At 40.6% G+C, this 18,085-nt stretch overlaps 1 protein-coding gene across 2 annotated transcripts in view; it reads left to right on the top strand.

Annotated features, from left to right (window-relative positions):
* SUMF1 (sulfatase modifying factor 1) overlaps positions 1-18,085 on the top strand; it is a 95,217-nt gene that overhangs the window by 39,985 nt on the left and 37,147 nt on the right. The window contains exons 4-7 of one of the 2 annotated variants that reach the window (XM_011280169.3): positions 6,289-6,371; positions 8,261-8,383; positions 9,136-9,250; positions 14,560-14,673. In XM_011280169.3, the coding sequence (XP_011278471.1) occupies positions 6,289-6,371; positions 8,261-8,383; positions 9,136-9,250; positions 14,560-14,673 (435 nt within the window). The remainder of the gene's footprint in view (positions 1-6,288; positions 6,372-8,260; positions 8,384-9,135; positions 9,251-14,559; positions 14,674-18,085) is intronic. The other variant, XM_019824640.2, reaches the window with a different exon arrangement.

Raw genomic sequence — 18,085 nt, 5'->3', positions numbered from 1 at the left:
CCAAATCAACTTTCTTCATACAACGGAGAAGTAAACTAGAGCACTTATTTTATTTTTTAAAAAATTTTAAAATGTATTTATTTTTTATTTAAATCCAAGTTAGTTAACATATAGTGTAGTAGTGGTTTCAGAGGTAGAATTTAGTGATTCATTACTTACATATAATACTCAATGCTCATTCCAACAAGTGCCTTCCTTAATGCCCATCACCCAGGTAGCCCATCCCCCCACACAACTCCCCTCCTGCAACCCTCAGTTTGTTCTCTGTATTTAAGAGTCTCTTATGGGTAGTGTATTATGATAAGCAAAATAAGTCAGTCAGAGAAAGACAAATATCATATGATTTCACTCATATGTGGAATTTGAGAAACAAAACAGATGAACGTGGGGGAAGGGAAGGAAAAATAAGATTAAAAAAAAAGGAGACAAACTAGATCATATTTAAGGATTCTTTGAGCCCAGTGATTCTTTGAGCGATTTTTTTCATGTTACATATAGTGAATGACTATATATAGGCTATCTACCCACTTCTCTCTTAAGGATGTGTAATGAATATTTAGAGTATACTGATTGATGCCGTGGGAATGTAGTGCATTCTAGCATGAGGAATTTCACTAAGAACTGAAGCAAAAAAGTATTGAAAATTTTCATATATGTCTTAAATTTCATAAATATTTGTACTCTGTGTGAAAAAGTATGCCTTTTTCTGTCACACAAATTCTATTAATGAATACCTAATTTAGGATTTAATTTAAAATAAGCCTTCAGAATTGACTACCTACCTATTTCAATGATGAATTCATTTTTGTTCTTTATTAAAGCCTAGTTCTTTTATTTTTAATTGTTTGTTTGTTTATTTTTGAGAGAGCGAGCACGCACACATGGGTAGGGAGGGGAAGAGAGAGAGGGAGACAGAGAATCCCAAGCAGTCTCTGCACTGTCAGCACAGAGCCCAATGTGGGGCTTGAATTCACAAATTCTGAGATCATGACTTGAGCCAAAATCAAGAGTCAGATGCTTAACTGACTGAGCCACCCAGGGGCCCCTGAAGGAAGAGATTTTTAACTCACTGTGTGCTTTCTATTTTGTTTGATTCCTTCAGTTGCTGGATTCTCCTCCGGTTTTAACTTACACTTCATGAATTTGAACAGGTCTATAATTTCTCATTGTTCACTAGTGTCAGTTGAAATTTCTCCCAGGCTGTTTTTATAGGGGTAACTGTCATATTTAAACTGTTTCAAGAAATGTCCATCTTTTTAATTTGCTTGTTTAAATGCATTTAGTTTTTAAGAGAACAGCTGTAAAGTTGTGAACCTGACATCTTTACACTTGAATATGCATAATTACACAGTGCTCTTTTTCCTGTGCCGACTGTATTCTAGGCTGTGTGTGTATAAGAAGCATAATTTACCACCTCTGGCAAGAATAAAGATGCCTTTGATATCTTCTCCATTTCTTTTCTTTAAACTGTTACTACAATTCCCTAGGGAGAGGTGAGAAAAGATGTCTTTGCGCCAGGAAGTCCATTTCTCAAGGGGACATCAATACTCACATGGCTTCTATTTACATTGTAATTGGTCACTGGCTGTCTGGTACAGCTGTTTCAACTTAAAACCCAAGACAGTTGCTATGGAGATGGTTGAGTAGAAATAGGTCAAGTTAAAATCCTTTTCCCCCTGGATATAAGGGAGTACTGTAACTCTGGAATTGTCTCAGTTGAACAGAAAATGGGTAGGTGGGCAACCACATTTAAAAAAAAAAAAGTCCTCTTTGTAGGATGAGGCTTATCATACATGCCAGTCTGCTCGACTCTGTGAGCAACACACCTGCAGATCCTTGCTGTTGAAGCAAAGGAGCTTAGAGATACCATAATTTGCAGTATGACCTTGATTAGCTGACTCATATATGGCTCTCAGAAGTTATTTGTTTCATAAGTTCCTCAACATGGTAGGATAGCATTTATTTTCAAGACAAACCAGGAGTTCAAGAACAAGTTTTTAAAAACGTAGTGTTAACAGTAACAATTGAAAGAAGGAAGGCATCTAGTGACATTGGATGGGGTTTGCCTAAAATTGGGCTGGAAAACATCATGGCTTTCCCAGAGCATGATTCCCAGGATAAGTGATGTCCTACCTCTGATTGCACTGGTCCTCTCGTGTGGGGTGACTTTGATTACCTGTTTTTTCTTCATCATGTGTCAGATGGGGAGATCGTTCCTGACTATGTATCTGATGATTACAGTGAAGACTTAAGGTCTTTATCACAGATAGGCATGTGGTATAGGTAGTCTTATAGGTCCCAAAGCTTCGTCTGGCTTAGGGCTTGGCGACTGTGGATTCCTCCTGCATCCTCTATACCCTACCCCCTTCCTCCCCACCCCCCAACTCTGTGGTGCTACTTGCTTCAGGGAATGGGTTAGTTTATGTGTAGATGGTTCTCACATCATGATTGTGATGAAAGTTGACAACTATACACTCTTCTTGAGAATTCTTTGGAAATGACACATGTTCTAATTTCTCAGCCTATCTTCTGAAAAGGTTGAACTGGGGGGTGGCTGGGGCTCATGCTGAAGAAGTATTAGGGGGCAAATTTTCACTGATAGAATATATATTCTTCAAAAGTTCTAAGAGAATATTGCAACATGCAATAGCGTAAATGAATAACAGTAATAATGAGAGCTAACACGTAATTCTTACTCTGTACCAGGCACTGTTCTAAGCTCTTTATGTACATTTCTTTATTTAATCCTCACAACAACCCAAGGAAGAGGATAGAAGTATTATTATCCCATTTTACAAATGAGGAAACTGAGACCTAGAAAGGTTAAACTAAGAAACCCAAGATCATGCAGCTTGTAAAATGTGGTGCTATTGTTCAGACTCAGGTAGCCAGGCTCCAGGATAGGATGCTCTTACTACTATGCCTCTATGAACTATATATTAACATTTAAGAAAGACGATCTTTTTTTTTTTTTCCTGATTACCATAGTGCAGTGGGTTATTTTGCACCTCCCAGGGTGCATTTGGCAATGTCTGGAGACATTTTAGGCTCCCGCAATTAGGGGGAGGGTGCTATTGGCATCTGGTGGGAAGAGGTCAGGGATGCTACTAAACATCCTACAGGGCACAAGACAGCCCCTTACAACAAGGAATTACTTGGTCTAATATGTCAGTCATTGCTGAGGTTGAGAACTCTTATCGTAATATACACTCATTCTTAAAAAAGCATATTACTCCTCTAGTCTTGACCCCCATAATTGCAAGTATATTCTTCCAGACTTTTTTTCTGAGTATACTACATATACATTCGTATGCATATATTTTACAGAATCAAATACATATCCTATTCTATAGGTTATCTTTATAACACATTATATACATATTTCCACCTCGGAGTATCTTTTGATAACTGTACAGTATTCCTTTGGATGGATGGCTGCCAAGCCTGGGTTACTTTGTAATTTTTAATTAGAAATAATACTATAATACTGTAGATGTATCTTTGCATACTTACCTCAGGTCTTAGTATCTTGGAGAAAAACTAGGTTGTGGCCTTTGGACGAGGGCAGTGTTACCGTGGTGTCCCCTCCCCATCTCAAGCCAGTCTGTTCTTCGTGTTTCACTGTGCACATCCCTGAGATTGTTGATCATTGTGAACCTCCATGAATTCAAGTCATGTAAGCTAGGGGTCTGTTTGGGATGCGTTGCTAAGGTAATGTGAAAGGTTCCAGAGAAGAGAAATCCTGGGAGAAGTGAAAAGCAGATATTTAGAATGAGAGAAAGTGTGTGTGTGTGGTGGGGAGGAAACTGAGTCAGACCTATAGCACTAGTGTGTGTAAGGTGGTACCTAGATCCACCAGTTTGAGTTTTGTAGACATTTTTAAAGGAAAATGAAGTGACTAGGTCCACATTTTGTTCCCCACTTTGTGCAATGAACCATGTAAGATAAACAAAATAATTTAAAAACTATCGATATACTGTCTTGTCTTTCATTTTGAGAGAGAGAGAGACAGAGAGTGAGCGGGGGAGGGACAGAGAGACAGGGAGACAGAATCCCAAGCAGGCTCTGCGCTGTTAGTGCAGAGCCCGACGTGGGGCTCGAACCCACAAACCGCGAGATCATGACCTGAGCCAAAACCAAGAATCTGACGCTTAACTGACTGAACCACCCTGGTGCCCCTCAATATACTGTCTTAACTCATACTCTGAGGATTCCTGGAGTGGAAGAAATCTTTTAGGAATCAGGCTCAGTGCTGGCCGACAGTGGGTGTTCAGCAAATATTTGTAACCAGAGTGAATTGAGGGGAAGAGGAGAGGAAAGGGAACAGTCTAAGAGGCCCTTGGAGCAGCCGTACCAGGGTCTGCTCTACATCAGCCAGGTCCATGGAAGCTCCCCTCTGAAGAAGGGGCTGGAAACCTTGGAGCACATGTGCCATTTGGGCTTGGGTTTGGTTGTCTTCGCTAAAGCTGTGCATATTCAGCAGTACCACTCTGTGGTGTGCAGTCCACAGAAATGCATATGTATACTTGCTGAAAGTCAGGAGCACCTAAAAATGTTGATAGAAGTAAACACTGTTCATAATAGATAGCCCTGAACTGGAACCCACCCAAATGCCCATCAGTAGAAGAATAGATCAATAAGTCAGTTTTTTAAAAATAGTTGCTACTGATGAAATGTTTCAAAACACAAAAGGTACAAGAAAATTAGGCAATCTCATTTCTTCCACCCAGATTTAACAAAGGTTAACATTTTGTCACATTTGTCTTCTTTACTTCTTTTATTATTTTAAGAAATAGAACTTCTGGTGCCCTCTCTGATCAGTGTTGGGGGTGGGTTGGGGTTGGGTGAGTGATCTGAAGTTACTGAAACTCGAAAGTGGGAAAACCTCGGCTTTCTATGCACCTTTGCCCTTGACATGGAAGGGGTTACCTGTTGCTGGACCCTAAGCATCCAGCAGTCAAGTCAGTGAGAACATCCCCAGATTTAAGTGTCTGCAGGGCCATACTTGAAACAGAAATAAGCCATGCTTTTCGCCTCTCCTGGTCTCAGAAAAATAAAACACCTTGCAATAGTGTCCTTTAAGGACATAATGCCTGTATCATTGAAAAATATAAGAGAATTTGTTTTTTCCCATCAGGTTGTGATTGGAATCCCATGAATGTTTTGATTGTGCTGATATGAAAAAAAGAACAAGAGCAGAGTTTGGTGTTTTCAGTGATTGCTGTAATTGTTAGCAGAAACACTTCCCCCTTCTCTTCCACTCAACCCAGCTCATCAGGGAGCAAATGACTGACAGTAGCATTGTCATGGGGACAACCTTGAGTCTACTTCGGTTTATATTACAAGAGTCATTTGCAAATTTCTGTTCTTCGGTTAGTATTAGGAACAGTGGTGATGAAGATGTTTTATGACTCTCCTCCTGTCATGAGCCCATGGTTGAGATGAGTTCTCTGTACTGAGTGCATGCTAGTGCCCTTCATATATGTTATGTTTCCTCCTTGTCATAACCCATGAGGTAGGTATTGTTACTGTCTCCATCTAAAAGTATGAAAACAGGCCTTGGGAGGTTCAGTAGGTTGCCAGGGGTCACATCATGAGTGATTTGACTCTTGTTTTGACTGGTTCCAAAGCCAAGCTCTTAACCAGTCACTAAATGAGGCCCACTTGGTATTTTACTTGGGTAACTGGAACTGTAAAGTAGGAATTAAGGTCCTGGGAACATCTGGCTGAGCACTTCCCTAATTCAACCTCTGAGGTAGGTGAGGCCAGGGTCCTGCGCCCATTTTGCAGATGAAGCCAGATAAACAGTGAACTTGCTTGGGGCTGCACATCTGATGTTGGGCTAGAAATTGAACCAGGGTCTTTTGAAAGCACACTGCAGCTTTTCACCCTATGCTTCAGCTTGATATCTGACCACCTGGGTTGGACCTTCAGCCCAGCACATACTTGTAAGGTTAACTCTGTTTCCCCATGTTTTAAACAGGAGCAGTACTACCTGTCTCTCACTTGTTAGAGATTATAGAGGATTAGCTAATACTTCCTCTTTTAAACAATTCTTGGAGATACACATCATTTAAATACATGTCTATTCAGTCATTGTGGTGCTTTTTGATATGAAATAATACTTTTTTGTTGAAGATTTATTTTTGATAGTCTGGTAAAAGTATTTGTTTGGTAACTGATATGGAAGTTGAAGATCATAAGTCAGATTTTTTTCTGCACATACTGAGTCATTGTTTTTCTAGAGTCATCCTAACTAACCTCAGCTTTTCTGGGTGTTGCTTTGAGGTTGCAGCTGCTCCCTGGTGGTTACCTGTTAAAGGCGCTAACTGGAGACACCCAGAAGGACCAGACTCTACTGTTCGACACAGGTGAGGCTGGTGGTTCTTTCCCTGGTGGACATTTTTAATTGCCAAAAAGATTCCTGTGCTGTTGAAAAGGAACTCGGTGGCCATCTTCATCTGTAAAAGAGTGCTAATGACCAACTCTCGTTGGTTGGTAGGAAAATAACATAGCAGGAAATAACATATGTGGAGACCCAAACACTGTTGTAACTCATAGAAGGCTCCTAACAAGTGACCTCTTTCTTCCTCATTTGGCCTCTCAAAGAGTTTGCTTTGCAAAATTTTTTCCCCCTTTGACAGGCCTATTATAAATCTCTTGACATATTTAATGTTTGCAACCTGTCTGTTTGCTCTCTCCTATGAGTGGGTCACGATGAGGAAGAAGACCATCTGTGCTGTGGATAAGTAGTTGTGTCTGGCCAGGTGGTCACTGTGGAAACTCAAGCCTTGGGTATAGGATTCATGTTATCTCCAGTCCTGGACTGACATACTTTGAGGCCACCATCTGACTGAAAAACCACAGAGCTGCAAGTCGGTCAGCCAGTCTCCAGGGTGGCAAGGAAATAATTATCTCAAGCAAAAATAGAGTAGCACTTTAAGCCCTGGAGATGGAGAAAGGTTGGGTCAGGACTCAGCATCTCAACAGCCTAAGAAAACTGTTCTCCTAACCCACTTTTTCTGATGGGAATTTTGAGCCTCTATTTTTAACAACATCCCTGGTTATTGCCCTCATTGTCAGGGAGCTAAGAGCTCATGAAGTTCAGCTTTAGGGATATAGCCCCTTGACGAAGGGCAGAAACCTTGCAAAGCCTGAGCTGGCAGCCTTCGTGGTAGAAATAGACTGTGAGGCAGAAAGTCATAGAATTCTTGGGCACCACAGGTTGACTGGGCCTCTTAGCTCCCAAGTGGTATTTTCTTTCATGAACTTAATAGAAGAAAAAGCTAAGGCAGAAGGAAAACCCAGAGGGGAATGTATTTTTTCCACTGAGTATATTTTCTTAGCAAAGTATGTCTCTGATTGCTGAAAACAGTAACTGACACGTAACAGGTACTCAGTAAACATTTGTTGAAGGAATAAATGAAAGTCATGGTGTAATTGCTGGAGGGAATTCAGAGGTGTTTAAGGAATGGACTAGGAGTGTGTAGTTCACTTGAAAAAGGGTGAACAGGGAATTAGAATTATCTAGTGCTGTATGAACGTGCGGATCCCCTTATTTGCAAACTTTCCCCCTAACCTTCCTTATCCTTCTATGCCCTTAGAAAAAATACTCATTTGGTATCTGCTAGCAGGAGGTGCATATAGCTGACTAATCTGTAGTAGAAAGGCACAAAGTTTAAAGCCAAGCAACCTGTGCAGAGGAGGCGAAAAGCAAGATTGTGCAGAGGGAAAAGTTGAGATTATAATGTAGGCCCAAGAAGTCCCCACTGATCCCTTTGAGGGCTTTGGGGTAAATAGGGCCTGTAGGACGGAGCTGTGGGTGTTCTGAAATGGCTGGACCTTTATGCCCCTACTGTGGTTAGTTGTTGGCTGTTCTTAGGTGACTCTCCACAGCTGTGGGAGACCTTGAAGGGGCACTCCCAGCAGCTGGAACAGCACTCCTTCCTTCGAGGGGGACATGGGGGGGTGCATCTCCACACCCAGTGTACCAAGTGAGATTCTCTGGGGGTCTAGGCCTGCCTGCTGGGGAGGACATGTTTTAAGTCTAGTTCCAAGGAGGATTATAACCCATTTGGGAGACTCGGATGTCAGACACCTGTGGTGGAAGGTGACAGATGTGGCACAGCTGGGGGTTTGATTGGACTGAGATTGGACACCCAGATTGGACTGAGGGTGATTATAGGCGCTTTGCTGAAGCTGGTTTCTGTTTCCTGTTCTAGTTCGTGCCCCTCTACACTCTGCTTTTGCTCTTCCCCAGGCCTGATCATCCAGTTCTGCATGTCTCCTGGAACGATGCCGTGGCCTACTGCACGTGGGCGGGAAAGCGGCTGCCCACGGAAGCTGAGTGGGAATACAGCTGTCGAGGAGGCCTGCAAAACAGGTACTCGGAGGGTCTCACCTTGCCTAGCTATGTGTTGACCTTTTTCTAAATCTGTGGAACTTACTTCGGTTAGAAAGTTGATTGAAAACAAGAGCTTTTTCTTCCTAGGCTTTCTTCATCTGCATGAACTTACTAGGAGACACTGATGCCTGGGTCACCAAAGCATCAGGTGAAGTGGGCTCCCTGCAGCCCCAAAGGGTGCTTCACGCATTCATCTCCCTATGATCTTACAGAGTCCTCCTCAGAGCCTCTTGGCAGGCTGCCTTGCGTTTAGGATTTTCTTATTTTAGGCATGTCCTGAAGCAGTGGTATTTCTCTGCTTCTAGAACCATGAGACAGAAAGCTCATGTTTGGGTCACATCTTCTAGGAAAGGCTCCTTAAAATAGCAGAGGCTTTTTAAAAAAGTGTGGTGTGATACTGCCCGATTGTGCTACCATATAAGTCCACAATGATGCCTACTTTCCCAGCCTTCTATAAGCCCTTCTTTTAGCTATGTGACTTATTGCAGGCCTCTCTAGTACCCGGGAAACACGGAGATTGTGGTGAACTTGACACGAGCTGGTTGTGCGGAAGTTTCAAAAACAAAACAGTTCTGGTTAAAAGCTTTATTTATTTATATATTTGAAATGTAAAACGTAGTTCACTCAGAACAAGTGAGCAATGCCCTCTCTTTCATTGCATTCCTTCTCTTGACTTTAATCCAGAAGCCTGTGCCTGTTTGACAGGCTGATGCCTGTGTCTCTTCTGACAGACTTTTCCCCTGGGGCAACAAACTGCAGCCGAAAGGCCAACATTATGCCAACATTTGGCAGGGCGAGTTTCCTGTGACCAACACTGGGGAGGACGGCTTCCGAGGGACTGCGCCTGTGAGTAGCGAGGCTTCCGGAGGCGGGCGGCAGCCACAGAGAACGCGGACATGCGCGGAAGGCATTGCGCGCTCTCTGACCGGTCTGTTGCCGTCTTCCTGTGTTCATCCGCCTGTGCGCGTGGCCGTTCCTAATAATTAATCAAATATTCTTTTTCATAACACAGTTTTCTTTCTGATTCCATCATACTTAGAGAAACTTCGGAAAACAAAAAGAGTATAAAAGAGAAAATTAACAGGACTTGGAATTTTGCCACTCAGAGATAAACCTTGTTAGCATTTTGGTACATTTCTTTATGCTCCTTTCCATGTTTATTGATGCTAATAATAGCTGGTAGTTAGTGAGTGTTTGCAGTGTGGCAGGCTTGGTGCTAGGCCATTTTTTTGAGTTAATGCATTTAATGTTAATTCAACTTTGTAAAGTAGGTACCATGTATTTTATCCTCATTTTCCAGGTGGGCATTCTGAGGGACAGAAAGGTTAACTAACTTGCCCAAGGATACACAGCTGGAAAGTAGCACAGTTGGAGTTTGAACTGGGTCTGTTTGTTTCCAAAGCCCATGTTCTGAACTACCATATATGCCAGCATATGTCTTTCTGGTGTATATATAGCTGTGTGTATGTGTATATATGTGTGTGTATACACACATACATACATATATGCATATACCTATGTCTATATATATATATATATATATATATATATATATATGTATGTATATACTTTTTACATGTTGCTTTTGGGTCATGCTGAATGTAATACTTAAAATCCTGTTTTTCCCTGCTTAATATGAGGAACAAATACACTGTCTTTCAACAGATAGATAACCTGTCATTTGAATAAGCCCTAATTTATTTACCTTTTATTAATCATTCACTAATTTAGGTTATATCTGTTGTTTTGTCATGTTTTGCTTTTGCTAAATAATTTAACAAGGAACATCTTGTACATAAATATTAAATTGTATATCTGATGATTTGTTTAAGATAGGTTTCCCAAAATGAAATTAATGAGCCAAAGACTAGTAAACACTCTTGGTAAAGGTTTTAGATATATGGCTAAACTGTTTTCCAGAGTGCATATCACATACTTCCCTCCACAAGTATATAAGAGTTCTTTTCTCATTGCTCTTTTGCTGGCAAAATCATACACTAATGAAGCAATGTTGGAAATATTTCATTTTCTCCTAACAGTGAGGAAAGAAATCTTGCGGTGGGGAAGTAACACCTTACTGGGTTTGTTGTTACAGGGAATGATTTTCTTTCAACACTCTTTCAAACAGTTGTCATTTTTTTCATATTTGTATTTTTGTTTCACACAAAAATAATTCTTCCAAAATTTACTTATAAATGTAACACAGATACATTGTTTGGAAGATGGCCAAATGACTCTAAAATTTGACTTAAAATAATAAAGTAGTGAGAAAGACCCAGACATTTTTGGAAAAGATGAAGAGTGGAGAGACACTTGACCTACCAGAAATCTAAAAATAGTTTGAGCTATAGTAAAGCATTATAGTTTCATTTTGGGGGGGCAATTGATGTAAATAATAGATTGCATGAGAAGATGTAGACTTCCAAGAGGTATTGGGGTGCATATGTGTATATATAAAATTCCATATATATGTGTAAGCATGTGATAAAGGAACCAACACAAACCAATGGGAAATGATGTACTACCCGAAGGAAGCAGAAGACTAATCATTTGATCTAGAAGTTGGTTCCTCCAAAGTTTCCTTCATGATAGCTGCTACTCTCACAAGCACATAGTTGTATTCAGCAAAATGAGGGATTAGACATGTCAGGGACTAAAGGAGTTCCACCCTTTCTCAGACTTTCCATGGGTGAGAAACCTAGCTAATGATGGGCCACCTTTGGTCAGCGAAATTGGAATTGTAGGTGCTCGGTGAGGATGCTCACAAGTCCCTAGGAAAGATGTTGGTAGATGGAGGCAGTGGGACAGTGGCCATCGAAGTGTTATACACTGCCACGGAGTGTGCAGCAACTCACCTGCGGTGCGCTAACCTTCAACATGGATGGCTCAGAACATTGGGCTCATACCCGGCCTTCTTTGGTAGCAGATACATTAGAGAGACTGGCACAAGGAGCTTAGCAGCCTGGGTCCCCTTCCTAGATGGTAGGCTGTGAGAAGTAGGGCTACTGCTGTAAGCCTTGAATCCTAAGGTGTGGGCTTCCGATGGACCAAATTATATAAGCGCCTGTCAGTTTTAGTAAAAGGCCATGAAAAGGCTGGACTGGGCAGTTATGAATATTTTACAGTGCTTACTGCTATGGAATTTCATATCCTATTTCAGTACTTGAGTCTCCAAGGAAAACAGTCATTTATCCTTAAGGGCACCTGTTCAGAAAACACAAAGTTCCCTGTGAAATAAGGACACTTTACAGATGTTTAGAATGGGAACATTTAACTGGGACTTCAGCAGATGTCTATCCTGGAATATATGCACCAGAAATTACCTCAAGAAGCAACCATGCAAGTTCCTAAGACAAAATTAGAACAGTTCCCAGGGGCCCTCAAAGAACCAATTTGAGAGACATGACCTGAGGAGAAAGAAGCAGGAGGGCAAAGGGAGGTGGCTTCCACCTGTGTTTGGAATGAGACTTAGCAAGATCTGTATCTTCAAAATAGGACTGTTGATCCAGACAGTTACCTTGAGTCCACTTGAGCTGTTGTGTCCACACAGTCTGTTCATTAGAGAGAAGGAATTTAACTTCAATGGTGGGGTGGACTACAGTGAAACAGCTCTCTCACCTGATATTTTATGTATGCTATTACTTCTGGTCTGGACGGAGCAAACTATTCTGACCACAGTGAATCTTACAAATTGGATTTTTATTTTGTTAGCCGCTTTCATACAACTATTAGTGTGTTTTGGTTTTAATGCATAGCAGTCATTCAGCAGGTTTGAAATATTTCTCATGCACATTTGTTTTCTTGTGAGGTTCCTGGAAGGAAGCTTTGGTTAGTGCAATTAATTTAACAATGAGCAGTTACACAGTTTCTTCTCCTTAATGGCATACTCATAGATGGTAATTTTAGGGATGGTGACTTCCAGATTTTATCTCACTTAAACATCAGATTTTTTTAAAGGGGGAAGAAAACCCCAAAGTTTGAGTCAATTTTATTTCCCCATCTGAATGGTTTAAGAGCACCAGATAGGTTAAATTGCTTGCTCAGTAGCTGCTAAGTGTGGGCACATAAAAAGGACCTCAGGCACATGAACTTGAGCCCCCTCCGCTTGTGTGTTCTATGAGCCTGAGAAATGATTCTTTCCTCCAGAATGTTTGTTGCATCTTTTAATTGCTCTTGTGCCCCTGGCTCTTTCTCTTCTCTTCTTGAAACAAATTAATTTCTTCTTTTTCTTTCTATTCCTTGCAGCTATTATCCCACCTTACTCTTTCCGATCATCTCTAAATTCTTGAAGAACGGTTTATGCCTGTGGCCTCTCCACCTTTACTGTCTCTCTCAGTTTAGAACTGTGAACTTGATTCCAATGAGACTCTTCTACCTTTGTAGAGGAGGATACAGCCAGAAATCTGCAACCGGAAATCTCTGCAGCCAGAAATCCTCTCCCTCTTGGGAATTTCTGAGACATTTTTTCCCCACTCATTTCCCTACTCATCCCACTCTGTCTTACAAAATTAGATTTTTTGTTTTGGGTATATATTTTTTCTCCCTCAGTAAGCTCTTTGATGTCTTTACGCCATTGATCCCTTCCTGCCTTCACTTGACATGCATGGAATTACTGAATGGTGCAGTAAATAAAGACTGCTGTTTCCATAATGAATGCTGAATATGGAAGCAGAGTGGCAAAATTTTTTAGCTTTCCAAATTATCCAGATGAAGTTCTTTTAGGAACTAGCTTCATAACTTTGAAGTGCTCTGAACTGCCCAAGTATCAGGTGCTTCCATATTCATGTGTCAAATGGAGGTGAATTTTTAGTTTATTCATTTCTTTAGTCCTACGTCATTAGTATGGGGAAAAAAACCCCATGGATTTATAAAAACATATATATTTTTGTATTTTATATTATTATTTTTATTTTTTACAAAAATATTTTTTTAAACCCAAAGATAGGGGCGCCTGGGGCGTTTAGTTGATTGAGCATCTGACTCTTGATTTCCGCTCAGGTCACGGTCCCAGGGTTGTGGGATGGAGCCCTGTGTCAGGCTTTGCACTGAGTGTGGAGCCTGCTTAGGATTCTCTCTCTCTCTCTCTCTCTCTCTCTCTCTCTCTCTCTCTCTCTCTCTCTTTCTGTCTCTCTCCTCCTCTCTCCCTCCCTCTCCTTCTCTCTCTCTCTCTCTCTTCTTCTTCCTCTCCCTCTCCTTTTCTCTTTCTCCCTCTACTCTCCCTGATTGTACTTTCTCTCTCTCTGTCTCAAAAATAAATAAATAAATAAATAAAAAATAAAAACCCAAAGATAACTTGATATATTTTCATTTAAAAAATGAAAATTTTCTTTATGTTTGAGAATTTCCATTAAAAAATGTTGGGAAAATATTTTAAGTCGCTAAAATAGTGTAATTGTCTACACTAACTTTTTCAGTTAAAGTTTTTTCTTACCCCTCTCCCTTCCCTCCTTCTTAAAAAAGCTTTATACTTTGGCTCTTTGTCTGTGACAATATTATGTGGCAGACTGTCTGACCTGCCTTTGAAATGTGATATGATTGCTTGCTGATGAATCTCAGTTGGCCTCATACTTCCAGGTTCCAGAGACTGACTGCAAACCTTTTCTTACAAATATGCTTGATAATGAATTCACATTTTCTTTAGAAAAACAAGCCGTCTCAGTGTTTTGATGATAATGACTGAGGCTTAAAGATAAGATAGTGAGTTGGAGGGGGCTGGTGGGTAGAGAGGACAGAAGTGACTTGGTGTTTTTCAACGTAAAAGACATTATGTGGCCACATATCTTAGCTCTGATGGTAAAACTTATAGTGGGTCTGATATGATGTTTCTGTTATGCTTTTGAGAGTTGAAATCATCATCTCCCCCCGCCCCCATCAGGTACAGATTTGGTCATTATTTGTCTGTTAGGAAGAGTTTTGTTGGCTTCCTTACCATGTAGTATAAACTCTCCTTAGGTTTCTAAACTCCCCTTGAGAAATCAAAGCAAAACATGTCTCTTTCTTTGTTTTTACATTGGCCAAATTGCAGTTTGATGGTCAGAATGAAAATTAATATTCATACCTTGAAGTTCTACTTCTTTTAGTGCATTTTTACAGCAAAGAGATTTTCCAAAGAAGGTGAGTACTTTGACAGCATATTCCCTTTTTTTAATTTTTAGGTTGACGCCTTTCCTCCCAATGGTTATGGCTTATACAATATAGTGGGGAACGCATGGGAATGGACTTCAGACTGGTGGACCGTTCACCATTCTGTTGAAAAAACACTTAACCCAGTGAGTATCATTCTCAGACTGTATCATGAGAAGATTATATCCATCCCCTAGGCGGTCTGTGGCAAGAATTTCATGTGTTTCTGAAGAGTATTTGTCTGCTCTTGAAATTAATCTTGGAATTTCCCCAAAGGGATATTAAGTACGTGTCTCTCATTTCAAGTTTAAAGCGCCGTATAGAAATATCTACAAGCATTTTATGTACTTCTGGATGGTGATGGTAATAATTATTTGAGTGAATCTGCCTATAACTTTAGAAATTATTATTCAGCCTCATAAATTTGATCAGATTAAGATATCTAAATAACTATGCAAAATTCATTAATGTTTTTAGTAATAACCAGTGAGATATGCTAGATGGTATTTATCATGCAGCTAAGTGCCTGAGTTTTGATTGGCTGAAATTTTGATTCAGGAGTGTTATTTAGAGAAAAACGAGAAAGTATTTTCTGGTCATTGTTGAGTCAGGAAGTTGAGTCATTTAGTGATTATTTCCTGCACTCTGCAGTATGTCAGTTCGGTGCATCATATGCCTTGGGAATTAAGACAACCACGTTTATCTAAGTTTTACCTACTCTGGTATGGGAAGAATGTTAAATGCAACTAACATTCAACTGTGCCCCTAAAACCAGGCTCTGCCAGAAGAACATACAAAAATTGAGGGACTACATGGGCATGTAGGTGAGAAGTACTTCCTTAAAAAAAAAGCCGTGTCTGAATATTTTTTGTTGTGTGGGGGGAAAGAACCATTTAAAAATCCTATCTCTAGCAAGCTAGACATTCATAAGTCAGAACCAAGAGTATATATTTATACCAAAACTAGCTAGACTGGGAACTTAATATGCTCAATTTTAAACCTTAACCTTTTGAAAAGGCAACTAAGAGTAACTATAAAGAAAATTAATTCTTCAGTCTCTTGTCAGTGGAGGGTTAAGCAGCTCGAGTAATTGAAGAAATTGTCAGGCTCTGTGCCTCAGGCCATTTTTCGGAATATAAGGATAAATTTGTTTGATGTGCTTGATTTTTCTTCACAGAATAACATGTGGGCTGCTCATGAATAATCTGGAGACACAAACCTACTTTCTTGGGTGCAGATGAAAAAGCTGAGTTCTTCGGAAACTGTCATTCCCCCACTCATTTCCCTTGTACTTTCTGGCAGGGCTGGTGCAAGTAGCGGTCAAAGACAACTCTTCTCTCCAAAATGAGAATAAGGTTGTGAAATTCTCGGTAGGTTTGTGGTTGGGAGACGCCATTCTCTACTGGCAAGATGTGACTTGGCATTTGCTGTCAGAGTCAGAAATAGAACTTTTCCCCCTCGGATAAAAGCATCTGCATGTTTGCAAGGGGGTGCACGAGGCTTCAGGATTCTGGCAAGTTGTGAATGTATCTATCTGACCATCTGTTGTCGAGCTGAGCGCTTATTAGCTTCCAGTCTTATAACTGCTTGTGTGTCTTCTAAGGATTTACAGAAAAATTCACATTTCTCTTGTTTTCCCCAGTCCCAGGAGCTATCTTAGATGTCGTCCTTGCTTTATAAATTGTTCTGATTTTAGATTTCTCTTGGTCACAGTGGCCTCATTTGCTTCCTGATTTGAATGGGCTAAAATTCATCTGTTTTGAGAACTAAACCCCAACTTCCTAGAGAACTCAGATTCCATCATTCAAATCTTTGCAACTTCCTTCATTTCCAGTGCCACTGGCATGTCCCATCTGGGGTACTGCAACAGCCTCCCAGCTGGGCCTCTGCCTTCCATCTCTCTGACTATGCAGCTACAATGACGTCTACAGAGAACAGATTTAACGCAGTCACTCCTCTGTTTAAAACCCTTCAGTGGCTTCTTGTCTAAAGAAGAAAGTACAGTTTCTTGAATACAAGTTCTCAAGGCTAAGATCATTTAATCCTTGCTGATCTTTCTAGCCATACCTTTTACTTCTTCTTCCAACATTTAGTTATAAAATTTAATAAAAATTCAGGATGGTACAGAAAATAGTATAATACATACCTGCCATTTAGACGTAACATATATTACTGTATTTACTGTATTTACTGTATTTATTTTAACCAGAGGAAAAGGACAAAAACTGGTCTCCAGGTTAACACTGGATATTGTTAATATTTTTAATTTAAACAATTTTAATCAATGTATAGTGCAATCTCACTGTGGTTTTTAGTCATCGTATGTTAAAGTCTGCATCTCATAACTCTAGTCTCTTGCTACCCTTTGACCTGCTTCTGTTGTCATTGTTGGGTTTGGTCACATCTTGTTTTCTCACATGCCTGGCTATTTTTGGCTGAGTACCAGACAATGCATATGAAAAATTATAGATATTATTGGAGATCTGGATAGCGTGATCTTTCTCTAGAGAGGATGTACCTTTGCCTGTGGAAACTTCCATTTCAGATGAGCTAATTCCAATCAGGAGTTGGGATGTTTTGAAGGTGCGCTTCAGTCCCTGTGAGGGCTTGTCTGGATGTAGTTTTTAGGATGCCAACCAAAAGTCAGGGGTTTTACTATGGCTCTTCTTCCTTGAAGGGTCTTATAATTCCATTTTTTGTTTCCTTAGGCCACGAGTCTATTGAGAGTTCTATTCAGCTTCTCAGCCTTATAGCTGCTGCCTTTGTGAATCAGCAGACCTCTAGGTGAAACTAAGAATGGGAAAGGTCATCTCTGAGCTTCCCTCTTCTCTGGAATTTGAGCCCTGCAGTTCCTCTGGAACTGCAACTATAGTTGCAACTGTAGTAGTTTTCATCTGGTTTGGTTAAAACTCCTATTTCTCACTGAGGTCTCAATTTATTTGCCTTCTTTCCCTAATGGCCTGTGTATCTCCAGTGCCTAGCAAAGAATGTGGTGCATAATAGCTGGTCCTGTAACAAAGCCAGTTCCAGAGACCTAGAATTGAGTGTGACCACTATTCATATTTCAGGTGTTTCAAAAGCAAAGGCTGCTGGGAAACAGACATTTTCAGGGAGAGTTTTGAACCAAAATGTCCACGTGATTAGTAAACATTTCTAAATTTTTTTTTTAACGTTTATTTATTCTTGAGACAGAGAGAGACAGAGCATGAACGGGGGAGGGGCAGAGAGAGAGGAAGACACAGAATCGGAAGCAGGCTCCAGGCTCTGAGCCATCAGCCCAGAGCCTGACACAGGGCTCGAACTCACAGACCGCGAGATCGTGACCCGGGCTGAAGTCGGACGCTCAACCGACTGAGCCACCCAGGCGCCCCGATTAGTAAACATTTAAACTCAGGAACTGACCTCTTCCATGCCATGCATATGTGTTAGTTCCAAGACTAACTCATAATGGCAAATCATTTTAAAGCTTCTTTGGGGATCTTGAGAAAAGTCAGTGTTCTGTATGCAAAGGCTATTCAGGGAATATCTTTTTCTCGTTCAGTGACTTCCAGGGAGCAA

Source organism: Felis catus, chromosome A2, assembly GCF_018350175.1.
Source record: "Felis catus isolate Fca126 chromosome A2, F.catus_Fca126_mat1.0, whole genome shotgun sequence".
NCBI classification, from domain to species: domain Eukaryota; kingdom Metazoa; phylum Chordata; class Mammalia; order Carnivora; family Felidae; genus Felis; species Felis catus.
This window is presented reverse-complemented; position numbering and strand designations above follow the sequence as displayed.